General features: G+C 44.6%; 1 protein-coding gene and 1 long non-coding RNA gene across 2 annotated transcripts in view; one reads left to right on the forward strand and one right to left on the reverse strand.

The window, feature by feature from the left end:
- The first annotated feature begins 577 nt into the window (after positions 1 to 577).
- Positions 578 to 26,623, forward strand: LOC143442404 (uncharacterized). Its single transcript, XR_013110570.1, has 3 exons — positions 578 to 850; positions 1,222 to 1,294; positions 26,312 to 26,623. It is a non-coding gene; the product is annotated as an uncharacterized LOC143442404 (long non-coding RNA).
- Positions 8,035 to 26,870, reverse strand: part of Cachd1 (cache domain containing 1) — a 215,417-nt gene continuing 196,581 nt past the window's right edge. Inside the window, exons 20-27 of the mRNA XM_034502781.2 lie at positions 24,836 to 24,996; positions 24,442 to 24,528; positions 24,093 to 24,209; positions 22,639 to 22,790; positions 20,744 to 20,905; positions 19,528 to 19,605; positions 18,798 to 18,899; positions 8,035 to 9,700 (exon numbers count right to left, since the gene is read on the reverse strand). Of these exons, the coding sequence (XP_034358672.1) occupies positions 9,462 to 9,700; positions 18,798 to 18,899; positions 19,528 to 19,605; positions 20,744 to 20,905; positions 22,639 to 22,790; positions 24,093 to 24,209; positions 24,442 to 24,528; positions 24,836 to 24,996 (1,098 nt within the window). The 3' untranslated portion in view covers positions 8,035 to 9,461. The remainder of the gene's footprint in view (positions 9,701 to 18,797; positions 18,900 to 19,527; positions 19,606 to 20,743; positions 20,906 to 22,638; positions 22,791 to 24,092; positions 24,210 to 24,441; positions 24,529 to 24,835; positions 24,997 to 26,870) is intronic.

The following is a 26,870-nucleotide window of genomic DNA, read 5'->3' on the forward strand; positions in this document are numbered from 1 at the left end:
GGATATGGGAGGAGACATCCTGCTGATGTCTGTCTGGGAAGAGGATGAGCTATCTGTAGGTCATACATGCACCAAAAGTGGAACACAAGTCCTGATGAAGAAGGTCTGGTGAGGGCAGAATGACTCTTAAGACTCTGAGAAATGGCCCCAGAAAGGCAAAGAAACTGTTGTCTTAATGTAAGGGACAACAGGGACCAGGAAGCTAGCAAGGGCTGGGTGTGGGCAATGTAGGCACCCAGCATGAGGTGCAGCTGGAAACTGAATGGGAGGAGATCCATGTTCGATGCAGCTGTCTAGAGAGTGACTGGGTTGGCTCTGTTCTTTCACAGTATCGTGGCTGTAATTCTGATGTTTGGGGGATTAAAGTGGAAATTTCTGGTTTCTTTAACAACTCAGTTGTATCTTGTGATGTTTTTCTGGAAGCTGTCTTGTGAGGGGCGTGTGATGTTTTACTGAAAGCAGACACTTGAGAGGGTTTGTGATTTTGATGAAAACAGGCACTTGAGAGGGCATGTGAGGGTTAGGAAAAAATATAAATGGAACCCCACAGTCAGAGTGAGGAAGCTGTGCAACGCTTTGCTAGTCTTCGCTGGTCTTCACTGGTCTTAACTGGTCTTCACTGGTCTTTGCTGGTCTTCACCTATAGGGAGAATCGCTCCAAAGAGCGTCTTGTGGTATCCTGGCTGATTCTGGCTATTTCTGCTGACTCATACCGATTTGGCAGAGCCTTGCTGTTTCTATTGGATGGAGGTGCTGCTACTGATTCCTGTTTGGAGTCTGCTATTTAACTGGACTGCTGGTATCCTGTCAATGAAGAGTGGAATCACTCCAAGAAACTACTTCTAAACAGGTCTGCAACCCCTTTTTCTTATTAATCTTTCCCTCCCTCCCTATGCTCGGTGGGATAGAAGTAAGGTTGAAACACTTAAGAACCCTAAATTAAGTAGGTTTTGAAATCACAATCAGGGGATTGTGAGGCTCCTACACAAATGTGAGGGTACACCCTAATGGCAGCTGTGGAACTACCAGGGGAACCAATCAATACACAGTCAGGACTATGATGTACATGTTAATGTTCACAAGGGTGGGTGTCTACTAGGAGGTAGTGGGACCTTTAGATGGTACAGCCTTCTGAGGAGCCCTCAGTGGCTGGGGATGTGCCTTTGAAGGATGTTATGGGGTTCTGTCCTATCCTCAATCTCTTTCTTGTTTCCTGGCTAGGAGATGAGCAATGATGCACATATCCTCTTCACCACAGCTTCCGAGGCCCACAGCGATAGGGACATCTGACAAGGTATCGGGGCTTCCTGAATTGAATTATAGAAACCTTTTTCTTATAAGTTAATTACTTCAGGTATTTTGTTACAGTGACAGAGGCTGACTGATGTGCTAGAAGATAAACTGGGTCTTGCCAAGGAGCGCTGAAAGTTGGGAAGATTGCTATGTAGTGAGGCCACGCTAATAGCTAGTGCAAGACAGTAAAGATGAAACCCCAAATCTGTCACACTAATTGACTTTGGAAAAATAGACAGACTCTAGTCACTGCCATAGGCATTTCGTGCTGTTACAGTTTGTAAGTGTGGCTGCTGCAGACACACCAGGACTAAACATTAAATCTCTGCACATACAGCAAATGGCATAATGCATACTATGAAGATGAATAAGACAGAGCCTATCTTTATAAAGCTGAAGTCCAGGGCTGGAGTGTGTTCAGTGGGGGCAAGCATTTGCCATTCAAACACAAGGAACAAAGTTTGGATCCCCAGTACCCACATAAATGCTGGGCCAGGTTAGTACCTTACCAGAAACCCCAGCATGGGAGTCAGAGATGGGGGATCCCCAGGGCAAGGTGGCTGGCTAGACTAGGCTCCAGGCTCAGTGAGAGACCCTGCCTCATATATAAGGTGGAGAGAGACCAAGAAAGCTATCTAATATCAACCTCTGGCCCCCCACACATATGTGCACACATGCACATATGTGCACACATACACACCACACATACATGCAAAAAGAAAAGTAAAAAGCAAAAGTCCAGTTGGATTACAGGACAGTTTCCATGAGGCTGTATTCAGTGGGATGAGGTGAACACTCACAGCTGGGATTTCAAGGAAGGTCTTCAGAATATTTGGAGATCAGAGCTCCCTTACAGGAATGGGCTGGGTACGTGGGGGTGTAAGACATCTGGCATGTGCTGAGGAGGAGGGAAGTGATTACTGTCTTTTTGCATAGTAGAGAAAACACGGAAGGAAAGACGTACTTCACATCATGGAGGCCAGAGGGCTTCTGGCTACTAGAGCAGCTGGAGCACACCAGGGCTGCAAAGAGAAGCTAGTGGAGAACTTAGTCAGAAAGACCCCTGCAGAGCATGGTGCCAAGGGAATTGGGGAAGCCAAAGCCAAGACTGAAAACTCATGCATCACACTGACTGAGCTGCAATAAATGCTGGAAAGCCAGTAGTAGATGGAAAGACCTTACCATGGTGTGCACCACAAAGCAAGTGTAATGTGAGCCTATCAATTTTTTTCCCACATGTCTTTTTGGTCATACTTACTGTTACTAGGCAGGATATCAAGGACACAGGTAGCTCTAGCTACCTTACTGTCAAAAACTGACCCATTTCTCATTCTCCATCCCCCTATCCAAACTGATTCTGTTCTTATCTTCTTAGCACAGAAGGCAACGGCATGACTGGTACAGTTGTTCAAGCCAGGAACTCTATACCAACAACACCTGGGAGTTCTGCTTCCATGACTATTCTCATTAGGCCACTTTGCTCTTAAAACAAAAAACAAAACAAAACAAACAAACAAACAAAAAACCCAACAACAACAAAAAAAGAAAGAAAATAAAAAGCAAAACAAAAAGCAAAATGAGGTGGGAACTTAAGGGTTCTTTGGAAAGTCAGTTGTTTTGGATGGTGTTTTGTTAAGGCAAACCCATGAAGGATGTTTTCCTGAAGCAGATACAGATAAAAGGCTAAGACAGACTCTCAAAGGAACGTTTCGCTGAACATACACAGGTAAAAGGGTGTTTCAGTGAAACAAGCACACGAAAGGACATGTGATGAAGGACTCTTTGCTAACAACACACATATGTTTGTCTGCCTTCCATTGCATGGTTGAGCTCCTTTTGTCAAGACTCCATAGAGAGAAAAACACCCCAAAATCTTCTGATGGTGTACTGTGGCTTCTTGCTACTTTCGCAGACTCTGGCCGATTGACAGGGTGATGTCAGCTGATACAGATTCACATGCTAAGACAAGACTCAAAGTGAGGCAAGACCCATGGAGGACACATGATGTTTAGAGGGAGTATAAGTAAGACTCCAAGGACAGTGACGGGGGCTGAGCTAGGCTTGCTTATAGAGTTAGCATTACAATGCTTGTTAGTCTCACGTCTTTGCTGATCTTCACTTTGCTGAGAGAGGCACAGTCAAGAACTTTTCCTGATGTTCCTGTTGGCCCTGGTCCCTCCTGCTGACTGGTGCCGAGGGTGAGGCCTGGCTGTCTCTGCAAGGTAATGCCACCACTACTGATTTGTGTTTGCTATCCCAACTCTACCAAACTAGACTGCTGATATATCCATAAAATGTTTGTGAGTGGATTGAGCTGCTGCTATTGACCTATAAACTAAACCACTAATTTCCTAACAACACAGATGGGATTTACTCCAAAGAACCATTTCTAAACAGGTCCACTTTCCCCATATCCTTTCTTTTCTACTATCTCTGGTGGGTAGTGGGCTAGAAGGGAGGTTAAAAGATTTAAAAAAAAAAATCATTAAAAATAGGTTCAAAAAATTAAAGCCACAACAAAACAACCAAAACACTAATATAGAGTCTTCTGCCCCAGCTTGAGTGTGCAAGTGTGATACCACTCCCTGCCTACTTTCCTCTATCTTTGCTGGCATCACCTTGTGTTCATGTGCAATAGTTTTCTTCTCATGTTCCCAGTCTTACTATTGCATGATCTTTCAACTCAGAATGGGCTATAAATATATATGTGTACAAACACACACACGTGCGCACACACACACACATACACACACGCTAGGAAGATGACTCAGTGGGTAAGAACACTTAATGCATACACATGAAGACCCATATTAAATCACAAAACCATGTTAAAATTGGGTGTGGCCAGGCATGCTTCCAAATCCAGCACTGGGGGCAGAGACCAAAGGATCACTAGGGCTTGCTGGCTACCGGCCTAGCACTAGGTTCAGTGAGAGACCAAGGCAGTGAGGCTCAGAAGGACAGAGCTGAGCAGGATATCTGACATTTTCCCACAGTCTCAGAGCACATGAGCACATACACCTGCATACACATACATATACACATATATGGCAATCACATGAAGTTTGCATGCTCATGTGTATACACACACACACACACACACACACACACACACACACACACACACACACACTCCTGACTGGAACACCTCCCCATTCTCTCCTTTTTCAACTATCCTACAGGCTTTCTATCTAAAACACATTTTCTGCTATAGTGCCCAGGACCTTATTTTTCCTGCCTCTTCCTTCTCATCTTATCCTACCTCCCTTTGCTAAGCAATCCTTTAGTTTCAGTGGCCTTCCTCACTCAGGCAGGTCCCCTCCTGTTCTGTATCCCATTGCCTGAAGAGTTAGCCCTGTCCCACCATCCCCGGACCCCCACCTGGCTCTCAGTCTGCAGGTAGCAGTTTCCAACATGTCACATCTGGAGGTTTTCTGTGAGCATCATCCTCGCGGCAGACCCCTTCCCTGCTTCTCACGCTCAGTCCTCCTTTACTTCAGGACAAGCAGCCCTAGCTGAAATTGTACTCAGGTTTTGCATTTCTTTGTTTGAATGCCTTTATTATAAACTTTCAAGTGCACTTGCCAAAAAACCAGTTTAAATGGTCTTAAATAATAAGGACTTCTGTCTCTCATAAGCTGGCTGAGCCAGCGGTTTGTATGTCCTCTCCTTTCATCCCCCTCTCCCCACTATTCACTATTCATCAGTGCCACTCTGAGCTGATGATGATGACATGGGCAAGGTCGCAGTCAGTGGGGGTAGATGCTACCTCTGAAACTGGCCCTGTCATCTGTGGGTGTGGAGATGTTAACCTTTCTGTGGGATGGATAAGAAATCTAAAACCAGGTCTAAAGTCTAATGACAGAATCACACTGGAGTGGGGATGGGGTAGGCACTGGGCAGCCAGCCTCATCCACTCCCTCTCTACAGCTATGGAGGAGAGGATCACGCCTGTGCTTCACTGCTATGTACTTGCTTCTGCTATGTAAGTAGGAGGTCCTGAACACTGATTGGCTGAAATACTAGACAGGAATTAAGGATGCAGTTTAGAAGTCCCAGATCCAGCGGAGAAATACAGAGCTTGGCAAACCAGTCACACAAAGGAGGGAAACAATGCAATCCAAATGGCTTTGTACTTGGTGGCAGATTTAAGCCTGGGATCAGAGACACTGGGATTAGCTTTCAGGCCTCCCTGATTCCTATTCAGTGCTCTGCCAGGCAAGTTAGGAGAAGAAAGCATGTGCCGCTCAGAGGTGGTTGGGTAACAGTTCTGAGAAAGACACCAGGGTCAGGATGGTGAGTAAGTAGCTTTATTTAAGGCTCACACTATCAGTGAGAGGAGACACTGCCTACAAAGGCTTAAAATGAATTCTTGAGGAAAGAATAGAAATCAGATAGTACAGTGGTTTGTATTCTCTTCGAACTGTGAGTCTATCCAACAAAATCTTATCTCCTAGCTGCATTTCTTAAGGAGAATTTAAATAAAATTAAGTTTCCTTTGAGGGAAGGGAATACTCATGAATAAAAATGAGAAACATTAAATTAAGGGATTAGAGAAGGAAGGGAGCCCAATAAGCAATTATGAACTGATGGAGATTGGAAAAGAAACAAAGTTGCAAGACCTCAATATAGGTCCCCACAGACACATGACACTCACACACTTTAGTTACTAAATAGACCATCATATATAGTTAGGTATCTTTCAACTAAAGATTCCTCTAAATGGAAGATTTAGAAAATACAGATGGGCATATACTCTGAGGACTACTGAGTCTGGAGATATATATATATATATATATATATATATATATATATATATATATATATATATATATTTATATATATATAATTTTTTTTTGCTTTTCTTTCTAAACAATGTGAATACCACTCACCACCAGCACATGTATAAGCTGAACAGTGTCACATGCAACGCTTAAGGATTAGTCTCTACAGGATCTATAAAACTTAGACACAGGGGCTGGAGAGATGGTTCAGTGGTCAAGAACACTTGCACTGGCAGAAGACCTGGGTTCAATTCCCAGCACTGCCATCCGTCACTCCAGTTCCAGGTGATCTAATGTCCTCTCCTGACCTCTGTGGGTACCAGGCATACGTGTGGTTAAAACACTCATATATAAAATAAAATAAAATAAAATCTAAATCAATCAGTCAATCAAACAAACAAAAACAAAAAAGAAACACCACCACTCAAGATCCCAAGTGGTCCCTTGTTCAGGTTATAAACATTCAATTACTTCTACCCTTGACCCAAGGGCAGTCTTACTGCAAAAGATGCAAAAATAATTTCTATGAAAGTCTTTTAAAAAAATTTTAAAGACAGTCTTCCATCTTACATGCCCTGGGCTGGCCTTGAACTCACATTCCTAACCAGGTCTCCCAATGGCTAGGACTCTAAATGTATACCAGCATGCCTGGCTGGCTGTTGTGTGTGAACAGACTGTACTGATTCTGTTTTGACTTCTCAGCTTTATGCACCTATTACACATGTTTATCCTCTGAGCCATCTCTGGAGTTTACCTGGGTCTGCTTGTAAAAGGTCATTTCAGCTGGGCTTGCTGACTATGGAACTCTTCTTATTGAAAAAGGGGTGACAGGACCTTCATTTGAGTAACCATCCACTTTTCCCCTCCCACCTTGCCTCCTCCTACACATCACCCTTCCTGTTAAAATGAAACTTTTCTCTCAAAATACAATTAGAGCATAATTATGCCAATTTGTACCAGTGAGGAACAGGATAGTCCTAATACCCAGTCTGTCCTTTTGTTGACTAACCAGCTCCTCTGTCATCTAATCTAACTAGAACATTTAGTTCTGAACCTGGCTTTAGGATGAATGTCAGCTGACGACCATCCACTCAAATCTTTTCTCTTAAGGTCAATAGCTATTTGTTTTCAACCCCATTAGAAATCCAGAATGACTGAGTTAACTATAATTGTGGGAAGCACAAATCATAGTTTCTAAAACTTAGCCAATTTATAGAGATCTCTGACCACCTGGACACTCGCTCTACTTCAAAACGTTGGAGCATCTGTTCTTCTGCCTTCTGGTCCAGGATCTTCTGACAAACCTTAGTGCTGCAGAATTATTAAGGGCTGATTACTCTGTCTAGGCAGATATAATCAGTCGACTATTCTGCAAGTGTGTCCTTTTCTGGACAGTAATTTGTCTGTAGAAGGAAAGTGGCAATTCTTGCCTAGTGGCTGTCTCACCACAACTGGAGTAACTCCAAGGATGCTCAATTTCTTCTTAGAATTTAACATAGGAAGCTGTCCGGAGCAGACAGGTCTCTAATGAAAATGAACATTAATACTGAAATGTTTGTCATGTCAATTCTAAGGATTTCTGATGTTTTGAAAGCCAGCTATCCATGTAAGGTAATCTGGACTGTTGCCTGAGATAGAGTTGACCATCTTACACTAAGGAAGTAAGTGGATTTAGAAGAGGAAGCTATCTATGCTTTTATTTAGTAGTTTTGAGACAAAGTCTCACCAGGCTACCCTCAAACTCTGGAGCCTCCTGCTGAGTTTAGCTTGTAAAGCCTAAACCACTATACAGGGTAGTCTTACTTACTTTTAAATGTTTGTTCTTTCTTTTAGCCTATCAATATCTTTGCATTTCTTTGTGTGTTTGAGATGGTCAAGAGGCCTGGAGTTGTTTGGAGCACTGGAAGGATGTCTAGGCCGCAGGGTGAGAAACAGCATGTCACATAACGGCAGCCCCTCAACTGTCCATTGCATACAGTTTATTTCACAAGACTGCAACTTTATACACAGTATGAAGGACTTTTAGGGAGCACATATATAGTTTACTTTCTGTAGTGCTGAAGACCCAATTTTATTTTTTACAGTATATCATGATACCCTATCATTAAAACATTATTCAGTGATTTTTTTTCCAACTATATATAAACGGAGATTTACCACACACACGGTGCAAAGAACGTCTTCATAACATATCTGAATCACGAAGCGTGAATCTAAAATACACCACTGTAATTAGAACACTACTTTAAAATCCCAGTGCCCCACGTCCGAGTAGCCATTTGATGAATCCCTGTGGAAGTCAAAAGCAGTTTGGTGGATACGTGGCAGCAGCTTTGAGCTGTGATTTCAAAAGAAATCTTTTAAGAACCACAATTTCACAATTTTAAAATGTCCCCCTTTACCTGTTTAATATTCTCAGAGTAAAAAAGGAGACATTTTAAAATTTATAGTCTTTAAAACAAAGAGAATAAACCCAAGCCTCCCTAAACTGGAAGGCTACGGTTATAATACTAGGTTTCGTAGAAACCTAAGGAAAACCATTGCATGGGAGGTGGAAATGAATTCCAAAGGAATGAAGTTTCTTTGAAAACATCTTGGATCACTGCCCCTCCAATGAGGGAACACTATCGTGTATGATGTTTTCCCAGGAAGTGATGTAAACAAGCCAGAGAAAGATTTCTTCATTTCCCCCATTTTTTTTTTTTTTTTTTTGTTTGTTTGTTTTTTGTTTTGTGGATGAGGGCAGTGGGCAGATCACCAGTTAAATAAGAAACACAACTCCTTAATCAAAGAACCACATCATCGCACACAACAGCCAGGGTTACGGCCGAGAATCTCTTGTTTCCTTCCCCCCCCCCCCACCCCCACAAAGTTTGAAAGTTCAATAAATAGTAGAAAAATAATCCTTTACTTAGAAATTTTGAGATGCATCGTTTAGAGCATAAGATGAGCTCCGTACAGTTAGGGTGGTATCCAGGTACCGCTGGGAAACACGGGAGTTCATCCAGCGGCTGGTGGCATCTGGTGTGCCACGTTCCAGGCCTCTGCTCCAGCTTTCTTCCAGTTAAGGGGTGAGTGCTTCTGGTGCTGGGAGCATTGCTCTGGCTCAGTTCCCTTTACACGTGTCTGTGTTGGTGGTGTGCCTACTGTTCCATTCCATTATGGCAGGTCAGTTTATCAGGCTCCCCCTCCATTACAGAACCAGCATCAGTTCCCTACAAACAGGACTTCGTGGTTTCGGTTTGCAAATGCACCGGCAGGCAGCAAACCAGCGGAACCATGCTGGACAAAGCGTGTCATATGACAGGGCTGTCTGCAGGCTCATTTCTTCTCAGAGCATTCTTGTCACCCAGGGCCCCTCTGCTCGGGGAGATGAGAGAGCTGTTAGCACTCAGCATCCACAGTGTGCACTGTCACGGCCGCCTGCATGTGGTGGCTGTGATGGAGGGTCGGGTGGTGTGGGCGGTAGTGATGGAACTTGTGGCTCAGCAGGGCTGCAGTCTGAGGTGGGGTGTCCAGGTCCAAGTCGTCATCGTGGTTCCCCACGTCCACCCCAGCTGACAAAGGGTCATTGTTGCATGGAGGGTTCTCACTGTCTTCCTGTGGGCTCATGGTGCTGTACCCTAGAAAAGGAACAACATAGCCTCAGGACACAGCAGACTAAGATGGGGGTGCAGCCCTGTGGGGTGCTAGTGACACTTAGGTGCCAACATCTGCATATCACCAGCAGATATTGAAGTATTTTAATGGTAAGGAGAGCTACAGATAACAGGGTTTGTTTGCTTTTCCTAAAAAAAATTAAGTATAAACACACAACCATATTAAACGGAAAAAGCTGGGGAAACCAACAGTCATTACTCCAAACCCCCAGGCCAATGACAGCCCCACTGTGAAATCACCCCATACACCCCATTATCTGCTGGTACCCATCCTGGCACTCTTGGAGTCATGATCGTATGTTTCTAGAGAGTAAGATGATCATTTTCTCCTGTATCATATAATACTAAAGCAGGTAGGGAATGGGCAGCTTCTGACAATGTGATCAGGATGCAGGCTGGTTGGGGCTGGTGGGTAAGAATGGGGCTGAGTGCTGGAATGCTTGTAGGATGGCAGTGAGGGTCCGATCCACTATCACCAGAAGGTATCAGTGAGGGTCCCACCAATCAGCACCATGTGACATTAGTGAGGACCCAGCCAGTCAGCACCATGTGACATTAGTGAGGGTCCAACCAGTTAGCACCATGAGATATCAGTGAGGATCCCACCAATCAGCACCATGTGACATTAGGGAGGGTCCAGTCCACTATCACCAGGAAGTATCAGTGAGGATCCCACCAGTCAGCACCATGTGACATTAGTGAGGACCCAGCCAGTCAGCACCATGTGATATCAGCTCTGGTCCAGCTCATTATCACTAGCACACCCACCTCCAGCAAAACACAAGTCAGTGATTCCAGCATAACAGCTAGACTGTCAATGGCCACCGTAGAAGGGAGGTGGCCAGAGAACCGAAGGAACTCATCCAAGGTTCTAGCACTTAATGAAACATCAAATTCCCATCCAACCCAGAGCAACTAGAAAGGAATCAACTATTCTCTGTGTAAGCCGGCTCACTATGTTTAAAGATTCATTTCTTTCAGTATTCTAAGTAATACATGTTTCAAAAGAAAATACCTTAGTTGATCAAAGGATTCCTTTCCAAGAACCTTGGCATGTTTTTAAATATTGCAAAAAAAATCTCTTCTAAATGTTTTGAGAAGTGACAGCTCATTAATAGTTTCCTGGCACCTCAGTGTCAATCAGCCCTCACCCATGGGTAGGGACTAGTCACATTTGAGACTGCAAATTGATGTGCTTGCATTCAGCCAAGCAGCAGCACTGTGTGGTTAAAAATGCTTGCTCTATGCAAAAGTAATAAAGGCAAATCTAGGTCCTCAATAAAACATAACTCAACTGGAAGAATTATTTAACAGCCCAGTGCAGGGGATATTTACTGGGCATCTCTTAGGTACAAGTCACTCTGCTAAGGTACTAGAGGTACTTCCCAGACAAAAACCTGGTCCTACAGAGGAAGATAAGCCACCAGTGTTTGAGACAAGCAAGAGCACAGGCTACTGGCTCACTCTTTCACCGTAGGCCACATTGGGGTAGAGGGTGACAAGTGAAATAGCCTTACCTTCCTTCCTTCCTTAATGACTCAAATTGAGTAGGAGAGATGCTTCTTCTAAAGCAGACCATGGTGAACGATAATGGAGAGGTTCAGCTGAAAGCAAGGCAGACTAACTTTTCTTGACTTAAGGAATGAGGAGAGGTCACCCTATTTTAAGTGGGTGAGTAAGACTTTGGTAAAGTCGATATAAGCAAAAAGACAGGAGGCCAGACCCAGAAGCACGGAGCTATGAAGTGATCCCTCTACTACACACCTTGGATGTGTGTCAGCAGGTAGCCGGATAGCAGGGAAGTGAGAAGTGGAGACGTTAAATTAAAGTTAGTGCATGATGTATATGCTAGTATAGACAATAGGTGCACATCCTCCCTATAAATGGCTAGCCATGAACAATATGTGGTCAGAGAGACCTACTGGCCATTTGAAGGATGGATGAAAGGGCAAGGAAGAGACATAGGAAGTCACTGCACAGCCCACTGAAGGATGAGAGAAAGTGGGACAGGGTCGATTGTAGGGGTTGCTAGGCAACCAGGTATGGGTGGTTAAATGGTAAAGTGACTGGCTATAACTTGGATCAGGATGATGACAGAGGAGACATGGAGGCCCTGAGTCTCACCAAAGCATGACTTGTTTGGGACCATCTTATTCTGAGAGGCTGGTGTACATGTGTGTACACACACACACACACACACACACACACACACACAATACTAATGAGAAACAGGCATGGCTTCAGCAAAGTTGGGGGAAGGGGAGCAGAGTTTGTTGCTGTCAGTTTTATCACCCAGTGGACCTTGATGCAGGTGCCAGGAGAGGCTGTCAGGAGCAAGGCAGGAGGAAAGGCCCCAGAAGCCACCAGTCAAAGCACCCACAGGTACTGGCACAGCATAATCATACAGAATAGCTCTGAATCAACAGGCCTAAAGCAGCGGTTCTCAACCTGTGGGCCATCACCCTTTAGGGGATCATCTGGGGGTCTTCTATCAGATATTTACATTATGATTCACAACAGTTGCAAAATTACAGTTATGAAGTAGCAATGGAATAATTTTACTTATGTGGGGGTCACCACGACATGAGGAACTGTATTAAAGGGTTGTAGCCTTAGGAAGGTTGAGAACCACTGCCCTAAAAAGGGTTGGCTACCTTGGTGAAATGCTGAAAAGCTTGGCATGGGGAAAGCAGGGAAGGCTGCTGGGAGGGAGACTGAGTCCAGGGTGAAAATGCTAGTTGAAACCACCAGCACTTAGTGGCAGGTACTGGGGGTGGGTAAGTGTCAATACAACCTGAACAGAAGCCAGGTGCTCAGAACTGGAGGCTGTGTGCCAGACCTCAGGTTGATGGTAGATAGTAACAGTGCTTAAAGATAGAGAAGCACCTAACATCAAGAGGTTCCTGGGAAGAAGCAGAGAGCATGGGGACCAAATGGATCTGCCAGGTAAAGGGGTTAGAGGGCTTGACATCCTTGTGGATGATGCAGGTTTCTAGATTTAGAGGTCCAGGAAAAGTGACACCTTTATCCATGTTTAAGTGGTAGTTTAGTGAGTTTCTTGGTTTGCTCTCTTTGGCAGAGCTAAGACTACACAGTGAGATGGAAGACCAGACTCTGAAAGCTGCTGGTCTGTCTGAACAGCACTGTTCTTTGCATAACAAGGAGGGTGGCAATTAGCAAAGCATTTAAGCTGTTTGCCTGGATGCCACCCATATAGGTCTCATCTCCGGTCCCTTCTAAGTGCCACAGTAAGGGACTGGTCATTTATTTAGCATACCTGGTGTAAGTTCCCACCTTCTCAGATCCTATTGCTATGCTTCATGTTTCACTGTGCCTTAGGTCTTCTTGGGTAAGTCTTCCATGCTTATGCCCCTGACCTGCCTCTGGTCTTGTGAGTCACCTGGGTTTGGTGTCCCTTTGTCATTCTACACGGCATTCTGTGATTTCCATATTATACTAAAAGCAGGTTCATTGTTGACAGATTGCCCCACTCTTTTGGTTTCTTATTCTTACTTTTATTTTTGGAGATATGGTCTTGCTACATAGCCCAGGCCAGCCTGGAAGTCACTAAGTAGTCTAAAATCGTCCTGCTGTGCTTCACTTGCTGGCGTTAGAGATGTTTACCGCCTTGCCTGGCTAGCCAATTCTTTCTTATTTGCTGCCTCTGAACTCCCAGCATTGAACACAGTGGCTCACACAAAGGAGACACTTCACAGCAAAACCAGCTAGGTCCGTAGGTACAGATCTGTACATGCAGCGTCTTAGAAACTAAGGCAGGAAGATACAGGTTCAAGGCTGGCCTGGGCCACAGAGCAACTTCAAGGCCAACTTGAGCAATTTCGACTCTGTCTCAAAATAAAGTAAAAAGGGGGTAGGGAGATATCTCAGTGGGAAACCACTTGCCTGGCATGTAAGGGGCTTTAGGGTCAGTCCCCAAAACTATAAAAACAAGCAAGCCTCTGCAATACTATAATTCCCTAAGTAATGACATTAATGTGTTTTCTGTTCCCTGTAGCTTTGCCTGGCATGCCAAATACTAGTCTCATATAATTAGTAAGATTTGGAAATCCATTTTTTTTTCCTACTCAACAGTTTGTAGTCCAGAGACATTCTGTAATTATTTGCCTCATTGTGTCTGGATCTGAGATGTCCCCCAGAGGCTCTTGTGTTGGGGGCTTCTATGTTTATTGTGCTTTGGGAAGGGGCTCAATCAAGATGGCTCCAACCTCATCAGTGGACTGATCCTTTGATAGATTCAAACCACATAGCATTTAGTGGGAGGTGGTGGGAAGTAGATGGTGGGTGTCTAGTTAGAGGAAGCATGTGCCTGGAGGCTTGCCCTGGAAAAATGTACCTCACTTCACCATGTCCTCAGGCATCATTGTTGGCCTGGCCATGGCCCAGAAATAGCATGGCTGCCCAAGCACAGATTGAAACCTGTGAAACTGTGAGCCAAAAATAGTTTCCTTTTCTGAAATGGTTTCTCTCTATCTGTAAGCAAGGAGAAGCTTGCACGGCACGATTTGTTCACTCCACACTTTCCTAGTATTTAATTACATGAATGGAAATTCCCGGGGCACAGCAAGTGGTAGAGCAGCAGGTGAAACAGTGTGTTCTTTCCTTACTCTTTAAGTCTGCTTTTGTGGGTGTAGGTGGTAGTGAGTAAGGCGTGCATGTGTGGAGGTCAAAGGACAGTCTCGAGTGTTGGTCCTTACTTCCTACTTTGTCAGACGCAGGGTCTCGTTTGCTGCTGTATACATCAGTGTAGCCCTCCCACAGGCTCCTGGGGATTCTCCCATCTCCACCTCCCATTTCACGATGGAAGCTCTGGGCTTATAGATGGGGCTATTGTGCCTGGCTTTGTGTGGGTTCTGTGGAAACTTAGGGCCTCATGCCTGTGGAGCAAAGCGCTTTGCAAACCACGGAGCCTTTTCCCCAGCCCACAGACACATTTTCTCATCCAACAAATAACCATTTACTTGGTGCCAGGCAATTGTGCTGTGCACTGAGAATTGTGAGGGATCACAAGGACAGACTTGACCATGGATCACAGGAAAAATGCTATTTAAACACAAAGGACCCCTGGCAGCGATTGCAAAGGCATATATAGAAAAGCATCTGCAGAGATAGCCTCAAGTAAGACCCCCGCTTTAGGAATGAGGCCAGGCACCCATGAGGAATAGAAACCCAAATTTGGCTTCTGTAGTTTGGCATTCTGCTTAGGTGTTTATGTTCCACTTCTCGAGACATTGTTACTTGCGAGAACGCTAGGTTCCATCAGGGACTCACTCGCCATCTAGTGGCCACAGAGAGTAACTTCGGGAGGGAGCTCCAGGATACGGTCTGCTCTTGACTAGGTTTTCTTTCATTTGTCTTGGAAAAAAAGTAACTTGGAAACTGCCAAGGATGAGGGAAAAATCCCATATTCAAAAAGAGAAGGTTGCTTAACACACATAAACACACACACACACACACACACACACACACGGAAAAAGATCTGTTTAAACCCAGTTATAAAATTTCTAACGAGGAAGTAGCAACAATATAAACTCACAAGGAACAAATAAACATATGCTGGCTGGCATTTTTAAACTTAAGAATAAGTCAGTAGATATCAGACAGAACACGCTGATTTCAAGAGAAATACGAGACCAAGCAGATGCATAGGTACAAGGTTGTTTAGTAAGTAGCACCACTTGAAAGGCTCATATGTTGCTGAAAAGAACAAACACTTTAAGTTGTCTTAGAATATTGATGAAAGTGTGGTTGGGGTATCCGCAACGTAAGAGTATTTGCCGAGCATGTACCAGACCCCAGTTTTGATTCCCAGTACCGAAGGAAAAAACCTTATATTTTAAAATATATCCTCATGAACTATTTCTAAATAAATAAGCACCTTAAGTTTCCAAGCAACAGCCAATTTTAATTCAGGACCATCATCACTATGCAGCCTCCCAGGAGCCTAGGCTTTTAGCATTCGAGCATACGTGTGTGTGTGTGCACGCGCATGCACGCGTGCTTGTGAGAGTACACACACACACACACACACACACACACACACACACACACGCTCAGCACAACATAGAACCCTGGCACTGCTTTCTCCCAAGCTCCAGCCCGTCCTTGGATTTTGAACTACTTTCCCTTTCTCCTTTGTTCAGTCCGGGAATCTATCTCCTTCCACCAATTATGGGTCTATGAACACACACCTTCATTGCTGGGTTTGCTAGAGGATAAGCAGGGAGGAGAAAGCACAGGTGTAAGCCTGAGCCCCAAGCTCCTACCATGCTACCTCTTTTAATCTTCCCAAGAACTTTACCAGGTAGAAATTTTAATCCTGGTATGTATGTATGTATGTATGTATGTATGTATGTATGTATGTATTTCTGAGGCAGAGTATCACTATGTTGTGCTGCCTGGGTAAACCAGGTTAGCCTCCACATCACAGGATCTGCCTGCCTCTGCATCTAGAGTGCTGGGATTAGATGTGCGTGCACCACAGCCGGCCATTCTGCTTCCAAGAATCAGGAAACTAAGGACTAAAATAGCTCACTAGAGTCTAAACAGCTTGCTGTAACAACAAGAGGCGATGGACTCTGAAGTGAACTCATCCTTGCCTTGAGGGTGTTCCCCCAACCCCACATTGCCCAATGCACAGGACACGCCTAGTACAGGCATGACACGGGGGACCGCCACTCAGAATTGTGTTGACAAAATGATCAATTCTATTTTCTCCCTTAATGCGCGTGTAGACTTTATCCTGCTGGAGAGACAGGGCCATCCACTTGAAGGGTCACTTTTAGTGACATGCTGAACAGGTTCAGGGATAAAGCAGCCTACAGTTAAGCTCCACTGATTTAATGATGTATTTTGGATCTGGGCACCATCAACACTTTCCATTTCCTTTGGTGGTGTATTCTGTCTGCATGAGAAAGTATTTTTTTATTCCTTGGGGATAACAGAGATGAATTAGCGAGAGATGAGAGACTGTGCGCCCTTTGCTGCCTTACTGGCTCAGGTACTCATGCAGCACGGTGCACTGTTTCAAGCTGTATCACTAGACAGTGGAAGGAGCTGGGAACACATTGTTCCTAATTTGGTATGGATGCCATGGGAGAGGGAGAACTGAGAATTGGTGCATCTGCTGAATAAGAAATTATTTCTGCTGAACTTTAGTAGCCTCGAACCTGCTTTAGTATTCAAAAGAGAAGGCACAGAATGACCTAGCAGAAGAACTTACACAGGTTCAAAGGATTCTTTTGCAGGGGTAGGGAATGGGGGAGGCAGGAAGCCAAGAAACTGAAAAATTTAAGTTCTGCCTCGGTTCTCCATAGAAACCCAAAGGTTCTATTTAGTCAGTGGAAACAATGCCATTCGAAACTCGATACACAGCCTCTGATTTACCAGTCTGGGCTGCAGCATCTCACAGCTTCCAAAGGGAGATTGCATCCTTGAGGTGGTGTCAGGGGACTATTGGTTGCTTAGAGGGATGTCATCTCCTGTGCTCAAATAGAGACACAGTGTTTGAAGGCTTTTTTTTTTTTTTTTCTTTTCAGGATAGGTGTGGGAAAAGCCAAGATTAAAAAAAACAATTTAAGTAATTATCTAACCATATTAAAGACCTAGCTAGCTTTAACAATAAAGCGGTCTTTCACTTGGGTTCTGTTTTCGGTTGACAGTGGCAGTGTGGCTGACAGATCTGATGCACCTGCTATTCCAGAGACAATAAGCAACAAGACACCAAGCACCTGTGGCTGATCTTTGGGACAGGACATGGGACTTCCTAAGACACGTGTTTGCTTGGCACTTGACTTTTTTGCAATTAATGTAAACCTTAAACTTTGTCCAGGTTCAGTGCAAATGGTTCTTCATCAAAGCCTTTGAGCCTGGAAGTCATGGTCACAGACGGGGTGGACATGCTGGAGGGCAGCCTAGATTGTCTGTGACCCAAGAATAGGATGTTGATGCTGATGCTGATGATGCTGACACTGGTCTACCAGCAACGGGAGGTCCTAAGGGGGCTCCACACCAAAAGTATAAACCTTTAGTGACAGTATGATTTTGAGGTGTTTCCCACAGCCTCATGTTTTGTGCGTATGCACACACACACACACACACACACACACGCACACGCACACGCACACACGCACACACAGGCACACAGGCACACACGCACACACGCACACACACACATAGTAACACTATTTTGGAAAGTTCTGGAAACTCTGGGAGATGAGACCTGAATAAAGGAAGCTTCTGCCACTGCCCCTGCCACTATGATGTTTTACTCAAGATATAAGCCTAGGTGATCTGGTTGCTTAGCAACCAAACTGAACCTCTTAAACCATAAGCCAAAGGAATAATTCCTCCCTGAAGTTGTTTTTGCCCTGTATTTGGTTACAGCTATGAAAAAAGTGTCAAAAACACACTTTAAAAAATTATAGTTATTACTAGGTGGTGGCGGCGGCACACACCTCTAACTCCAGCACTAGGAAGGCAGAGGAAGGTATGTCTCACTGAGTTTGAGGCCAGCCTGGTCTACAGAGTAAGTTCTAGGACAGCCAAGTTTACACAGAGAAAAAAATTCCACTTATTTATTTATTTACACAGAGAAAAAATTTCCACTTATTTATTTATTTGTGTGTGTGTGTGTGTGCCTGTGCACTACAGTGTGTGGTAGTCAGAGGTAACTTTCGGGAATCGGCTCTTTCCTTCCATCATGTGGATCCCAGGGATCTAACTCAGGTCATCAGGCTTGCCTGCAAGCCTCTCTACCTACTGAGCCATCTCACCGGTCCCCCCACCTTCTTGATGGAGAAACATTTGAAAGCAATCTCTGTGGTCAAGGCCTTTTAGCTTGTGTCTGGAAGTATTGAGACAGAAGAAAACTGCCCAGACACTTTTCTCAAACCATGCCATACTTGGGTGCATCCTTTGGGGAAACTATGTCAAAATAATTAGCTTAAGTACAGAACAGGAGAAAGGGAGAGATGGTCTGTGCCCACCTCCCACAGCACAGCCCAGGCTCCCGAGGCTCCTAATGCCAGAGACCAGATCTTACCGTGATCACTTTCGGTTCCTGAGCGGCCCCAGTAGCGTCGCCTCCTCTCTGGGCTGTGTGCATGTCGCTCCATGACTGCAGCTATGAACCGAGTGTTGCTGACTGCAGGACGTCACAGACAATAATGTGATTCCAGTGCCCACACCTTTTTTTAACCCCCTTGCTCTGAGCATGCCCACTCATGTGTTAGAGAAGTTATTCTTTCAGGAGTTAGAATAAATAATTTTTAAAAGAATCCTAAGGATGGGGGGAGCTGGCTTAGGGCTGATGCAGGAAGAGGCACTCAGCTGCTTATCTCCAGTGTGTAGCAGCAGGCCAAGGCCTAGGCGGCTAAAGGCCAAGGGATTTCAACATCAACAGAAGTCTCTTTTAATAAAGCAAGCACTTTTCTCTTACTCTGGGATGTGTACACTAATTAGGGGACTAAAAAACAATTATTCTAGAAAGTTCTCTTTCTAAAACAGCATGTTGGGAAAGTCATGGGAGGAGAGGCTTTAGGCCAAAGAAAATGTAAAAGATAACATCAAAAATAAAACAAAAAACGGTGTTTGAGATATTCTGAAAACAAAGCAGAGACCCACACTTATTCCTAGTGAAAAGGGGAGGAAAAAAAAATCCACCATGTCAAAGCTTCTGAAATTTTAATACAAGCCAAAAGGACATAAGAAAGAATATTTATTTTGGATTAGCCTCCCGCTGACACACGAGGCAGGGGGTGGTGGATACTCACTGATGCCTCTGTCTTCATGACTGTCATCGTCCCTTTCATCTCTGTCATTCTCCAGGTTGGACATACGCACTGACATTTCTGTCCATCATTAGAAAGAGAGAAACATGACTATTTAATCAAACAAAACCATTGGCTTTAATACCCCGCTGAGTGCTAGTTTGATGACTAGGTGACAGCATTCCGTCAAGAATGAGTTCAGGGCAGGGGATGGCGCAGAATGTAAGAAAACTCGCCTCAAATATGCTGGGTTCTATCCCCAACCCCTTGTAAAATATAAAATAAAATAAAATAAAATAAAATAAAATAAAATAGTGAGCTTGCACGAGAATGAACTGATGCCCCTGTCTGGTCCAGAGGAGGGCAGAGAGAAAGGAAGAACCAGAGAACAAGGGAGGAGCATCTAGAATTGAGTTCTGGAGAAAGATGAAACAAACGGAAGCCAACTCATCGTTAATCTTCTATCAAGTACTTAAGTGGAACATGGGGTCTGAAGCACCACTGGCTGTGCTGTGAAAGGCTGTAGAGCTGCATATAGCCAGATGCATGGCAACACTGGACGTGGGCCACCCTGAGTCTAGCCAGGCAGGTATACCTCTCTGTAGCTGTGCTATGTCAGGCCTGTCATCATAGCAACATCTAACACCAACTTGTCACTAGTTCTACAAGCTGAGTTAAGCGGCCAGGACAGCTGTGAGTTGAGTTTACTTTCACAAAGAGTGGGCTGACATATCTCTGGGGACTTCTGGAAGGGTAGGAATGGTTTTGAGTACAGATGGCAGACTTAAGACTTTGGAAACAAGGTTACGATTATAGGCCAACTCTTTTGTAGTTTGCTTTGATGATTTATCCTGTTTGGAAAGATCTGATTATTCTAACATGACCATTCATACACTGTCCAGGGATGCAATAGAATGGATTCATATTCTTGATGATCTGGGGGTCTCTGATATGGTTTGGTTCAGACCTACAAGGGCAACATGCTGACACACACTCTGTCAGCACCCAAGTTGCCCAATTTAAGTAGGCCACGGAGTATGTGAGGGATGAGGATGTTGGTAGCATTACGAATTTCTGGGTATTTTTTTTGGTAATCAAAATGGGGCATGTGGAGTTTAGGCACTAAATTAGAAAGCTGGTTTTGGGGACTTCAGATGCTACTCTTACCATTTCTGAGAGGCCTAAATAAATCGCTGCTGAACAACCTTTCAGCACTCACCTTGAGCAGCAAGAGGAGACATATGCTGGTGGCTACGGCGATGGATCTGGTGGCGGTAGGCATACACAGCAAGGACCAGCACCATGATGCAGCCCATGATCCCTCCGGCCACAGGGCCCACTGGGGCACTCTTAATCATGTTCAGTGTGATCACCTCATCACCTTCAGAGAGTAAACGAACAGATGTGCTGTGTCAGCATCTCTCAAGTGCAGGAGGAGGTGGGCATGGAGCAAGGGTGTTAGGAGAGGAAGGAGCAGAGCAGAAGGGTTTGGTGGGAAGATGTGTTACACTTTAAATTCCTCACTGACACACGAGAATGTGGGAGTGGAAGCTTCACTTCATTCCTGGTTCTTAAATGTTGGTTGCTACACAGAGCAAGAGCACACGGATACTAAGGGCTGCTGCAAAGAGTGAGCAGATAAAAACTGCTTACACACATGCATTGCCTGGTGCTGATGGAGTCCTAGCCAACCCCCAAGAGGCAAGCAATAGCATCCAGTAGAAAAAGGCGAGGTAGGCTTCTTTGAAGGACACACGAACTAAGAGATATGAAGTACATAAGTCTGTGGTTCACAGACCAAGTTGTGGAGGTGTGGCTTCCTGTAAGCACAGAAAGTAACCCTTTGGAATATATTTGCATAAACTGTGCCCTTATCTGGTTCAGCAGCAACACAAGAGCTCAACCCCACATTCCCACAGGAGAGAATATAGCCTCCCTTCAGTTAGGTTAAATGGGCAGATATAAAAACCAAGATACAGGGCTGGAGAGATGGCTCAGTGGTTAAGAGCATGGACTGCTTTTCCAGAGGTCCTTAGTTCTATTTCCAGCAACCGCATAATAGCTCACAACCATCTGTAATGAGGTCTGATACCCTCTTCTGGTGTGTCTGAAGATAGCAACAGTGTACACACATACATAAAATAAATAAATAAATAAACCTTTTTTAAAAAAGCAAGACACAGATGGTCCCTAATTTGTGATGATTTGACTCATTTGCCACCTTCATGACGATATCAGAGTAACAAAGCATTCAGTAAAAACAGTATAGGCTTTGGAATCTTGAACTCTCGTTGGGCTTGTGATAAGGATATTCTCTTAATGTAAGCCATGGCAGTTACAATCAGCCATGAGCTCATTTATGTTATGTAACATTCAGCAGGCTGAGTGTATTAAAAACATTTTGACCTTTTTGTTTCAACCCATAATAGGTTTATGGGGTCATAACTGTATCCCAAGATGGGAAACATCTACATTCACCAGTGGCTTAAATACAGTGACTCAAATTTGCCAGCTGAGAGCAAGGGCATGCTGCTGATTCTGGGAAGACACTGAAAAAAAAAAAATCTAATGGGACTCTTTGGTATTATCTTCAAGGACTGGTGGCCTGATCCCAGGGGCTCTTCTTACAGTATCCTCGTCCATTCCCTAAGCTGCTATAGCAGCCCTGAGTATCCATGGCACCTGCTGACGCCACTGCCCTAAACAGTGATGGGGAGCTGAAGACTTCCACCTTGTAAAGGAAAGGGGAAAGGGAAAGCTCCGGGATGAAATAGCACACTACAGGCAGGCCCCGTGCTTCTGACAGCTGGGATGCACATCCAAGCAGACTCCAGAGTTCAGCCATGTGGAAATCAGGCCAGAGTTTCTCAAACTAAGCTTCATGGGAATGAATTCCAGGCTTGCAAAATTTGGCAGCATGGTTGGCTGCTCACCACACAGAGTGTGTAGCCAGCTCTGAAGGTAATTATCTGCCTTGGATTGTTTAACTAAGGATGACTGGGCAAACGAATCAGGGAAGTTGGGCAGAGGATGATTAAGATTTTGGTCCCAGGGTACAGGCAGAGAAAATTGCATTCAAGAGTCAAATCACCATGGGTCCCCTAATCAACATACCGATGGCTCCCATGTCATCAACATAGGGACTTTTGGCTCCCACGATTCCCCCGAAGCATTCTTTCTGGGGCGCACAGTAGGATTTGTCCAGGTGAGTCTTTCCGTCGCTGTCCACCACACACCATTCGCAGTCCAGCACACCGAAACAGTCCCTGGTAGGACGACAATGTTTAAGGAACCAGCATGAGGGGGAAGAGCAGGTAAGCTGTCCTTTAGCCGGATCTCAGGGCCTCACGGGCTCCTACTCCAAACAGCTGCCCATCAAGTCCCTTTCCCTGTCAAGTGGGGAGAGCAGTCCTTTACCTGGGGGTGGCTACTGCATGCCTCTCGGCCACGTGACAATGAGAGAAGACCAAGAACTCTCTGAGTTACCTTACAGTCTCCACATGGGTATTAGTGTGGTCTTATTCGAAGTCATCTCAGAAAATCAAAGGCAAATGGCCCCAGGGTTGTTTGGTTTTGGTCTAATATGCCCCATGTGAGTGGTCATTACGTCAGATGTTTTTAAAAAAGAAGAAAATAATAGACAAAAATGTTCAGGAAAAGAGAAGTTTTGTTTAAAAGAGATTTCCTAATGGCTGATCTCCTGGGCTGCAATGCATGGCGATGCTCCTAAGAAATTACCCCGTGGTACTGCTGCCCACTCCTTAGCGTAACAAGATAACCTGTGTTAACCAGTTCGAGGGGAACCCTTTCCTCAGGCTGATGTGCCCTCCGTACCCTTGCTTTGCCTGATCAACATGGCAACCAGCAGCCAGAGAGAGGTAATCCCCCTGCCCCAGACCTGCCATAGCCACTGACTGTTCCATGCCTAGTCCAAAACACCCAGAGGGGAGCAGCTGTCAGCATCGGACACAGGGTTGTTAGTTCTCAGACTGCCCTGGAGCAGATCTGCTCTCTAAGAAGGGAAAACTAATGAGTTCTGAAATACTTCCCAGAGAAAACTTGATGGCTGCTGGGTCCTGTTCAGAGTCCCAGGAGATCCTAAGCCCTTGTGACATCTTTTGCACTCTGCTTATTAAAACAAAAGGACGTCCTACACACAGCAGAGGCTTTTCAGCCTAGAGCAAAAGTCAAATCCCTGTAACCAGCGGGAATGAAAGATTTCATCTGGGAGACACAGGGCTCATGGTGTAAGAACCATCCTTCCTCCCCACAGAGGAGGTATCCTTAAAGCATGAAGATGGGGACTGGAGCTCCGGCTGCAGATGCTCAATAGGGCTGTAGAGCACCGATCTCAAGACAGTCATTCTGTCTCTCTCTCATTCTGTGTGTGTGTGTGTTGTGGGGAGGGGATGGTTCTTGATACAGGGTTTCTTTGTATAATAGCCCTGGCTGTGCTGAACTCACTTTGTAGACCAGGCTAGCTTCACAGAAATTCTTTTGCCTCTGCCTCCCGAGTGCTGGGTTAAAGGACTGTGCCACCACGCCCAGCTTTCAGGAAGGTCTCTTACCCACTTTCCATCCTCTGGTTACACCTGCTGTTGACACACTGGTGCAGGGCATCTTGCAGGCCGGGGTCGATAGCTGTGTATGTTACTGGCTCCTGGTGGACTTCACAGCTCGGATTTCTATGTAGGAAGCAAGTCTGGAGGTTAGAGTCAATGGCACCCATATTTCAAACACCTTGGTCCTTGATAATGTCAGACAAATCTGTTTTTATATTTGTATAGGTTGCTTTGACACTTGGGTCAGTCCATTTAACTACTGGGTTGCTTAATTTGTTTATATTTGTGTACAATAGAAAAATACATATGTGTTTATGTGCTTGCGCACGCGCGCGCACACACACACAGAGTTTACCTGTTCTCTGCATTGGTGAGGTTGCCAGTGCACTCATTGACCTCCAGGGGGCACTCACAAGGACATTCACATTCATTTTGCTCCATTCTGAAAAGCGAACAGAATTACTAGTCAGAGGTAGGTATCAGCAGAATATCATACACACACCAGGGGATTAAGATTTAAAAAAAAAATCCTTTGCAAGTTACAATCAATGGTGAAAATGAAGCCATGGCCAAAGATTTAAATTGCATTTGGCCTGAACCTGCAGCCATGGTGACTGGGTCCTGGGAAAAGTACAGATACAAAGGCTTCTGTAAACCTAGACTTCTCTTCCCCGAGACACACCACCATCTGCTCAAAATGCCTGGCATTGGTAACATATTAAACAGTTCAGGAACAGAATCCAGCTCACCGGTGGCAGTTGAGACAGAGACGGTCCACCATGCTGCAAGCGCAGAAGGCGAGAGAGTCACAGGTCTCATTAACGATGCCAACAAACGCATTGGTTCCTGGGATCCTTGTCAGGCGGTACTTAGAACAGTGGCTGCCATGCACAAGGTTCGTCAAATCCCCCTATGAAAAAGATGAAAGACAGCAGTGCAAAGACTTGCCCCTGACTCTTTGGTTTTTTTAAGACGGAGTTTCTCTGTGTAGTCCTGGGTGTCCTGGAACTCGTCCTGTCTCACAGGCTGGCCCTGAACTCAGATCTTCCTGCCTCTGCCTCTTGATTGCTAGAATTAAAGGCACATACCACTACCACCTGGTAACTTAGCCTTCTTGCAGAAAAGACAGAATAGTTTAGATTGTGATTATTAAAGCACCACATGGACACTGTTCAACATTTTTAGTACTTTTTAAAGGTATAGGTGTGTGTGTGTGTATGTCTGTTTGTGTATTCAGAGGTTAAAATAGAGTATTGGAGATCCCTGGGTGCTGAGAACCAAATTTGGGTCCTCTGGAAAAGTAGCAAGATCACTGAGACATACCTCCAGCCCTTACAGCCATGATTTAAAATGTGGCCAAGAGAGCATTGCTTGTTTAAAAACTTGTTTTCCTCACTTTGGTGAGAAAAAAATTACAGATAATTCTATCAGTAAGATATAATTTTTATTTAATAGTTGGTAAATAATATCTTTCATCTATAGTTACATAAATACAAATTTTAATAGCTAATTTTATTATGGTTTTTTTTCAATTTTATGTGCATGGTTGTAGTGCCTGTTTATCATGCATGTGTCTCCATAGGCCAGAAGAGGGCACTGGATCCCCTGGAACTGGAGTTACAGATGGCTGTGAGTGGCCATGTGAGTGCTAGGGATTGAACTCTTCCAGGTCCTTAACTGCTGAGCCGTCTCTCCAGCTCCTAGTTTAATCATAAGAAAAAAAAGATAACATTGTTGTTGGTTAGTTTTAACTGTCACTTAGTGTGTGGGGAGATTAGCTTGACTGTGTTGAGGTAGAAAGACCAGCCCACTGTGGGCAGCGCCATTCCCTAGACGGATCCTGGACAATGTCAAAGGGGAAAGGTAGCGGAGTAGCAGCAAGTGTTCATGCAACTATGCTGGCTGATTCCTGATAGTGGTTGCAGTGTGACCAGTTACTTTAATAGCCTTCTATGTCCTTGAGTCCTCCAGCAGGATAGACTCTACCCTTGAGCTGTATTTCAGAAAAGCCCTTGGGTCTTTAGTTGCTTTTGTCAGAATACTAATTTGTTTCAAAAGCAAACCTAATTAGCTACAAACCGCGCACTTCTTTCCTTTGGTTAACAAATCTTTCTGCTTCCTAGAATAAAACATATTTAAAAGATAAAGGTACTTTGAGAGATGATTGATTTCCTGCTTTTGCAACATTGAAACTGAGCTAAGCCTTCTTTTTTTTCATTCCACAGCTAGCAAATGTGATGGGGAGCTTCTAGGAGTGCCATAAAAACTCAAAAGCTGGATGATAACGTCATGAAATAACCATCCTTCTGCATTTGTACCAAATGCCCCAGGGAAATTATTCCAACTCACACTGGAGTCCATGTTGTTCATCTCTTAAAATGTATGTGACCAGGAGCCCACATTTGAAGGTTGTGGCACAGAGAGGGTTCTTAGATTCAGGAGGAGTTTGCCCTGTGTGGAAGACACTCACTCCAAGGACATGCAGTGACATGGGCTTATTATGCAATAAGCTTCACTACCCAGAATGCTTCATTTCATTTAGGGAGAAAACTTCAGCCGTTGAGAAATTATCTATTGGGCTGGAGAGATGGCTTAGTGGTCAAGAGCACTGACTACTCTTCGAAAGGTCCTGAGTTCAATTCCCAGCAACCACAAGGTGGCTCACAACCATCTGTAATGGGATCTGATGCATTCTTCTGGTGTGTCTAAAGACATCTATATGTACTCATATAAATAATATCAGTATATCTTTAAAAAAATATTACCCATCTCTGGCCTGTAAGG

The sequence above is a fragment of the Arvicanthis niloticus genome, chromosome 5 (genome assembly GCF_011762505.2).
Source record: "Arvicanthis niloticus isolate mArvNil1 chromosome 5, mArvNil1.pat.X, whole genome shotgun sequence".
Classification (NCBI taxonomy): Eukaryota; Metazoa; Chordata; class Mammalia; order Rodentia; family Muridae; genus Arvicanthis; species Arvicanthis niloticus.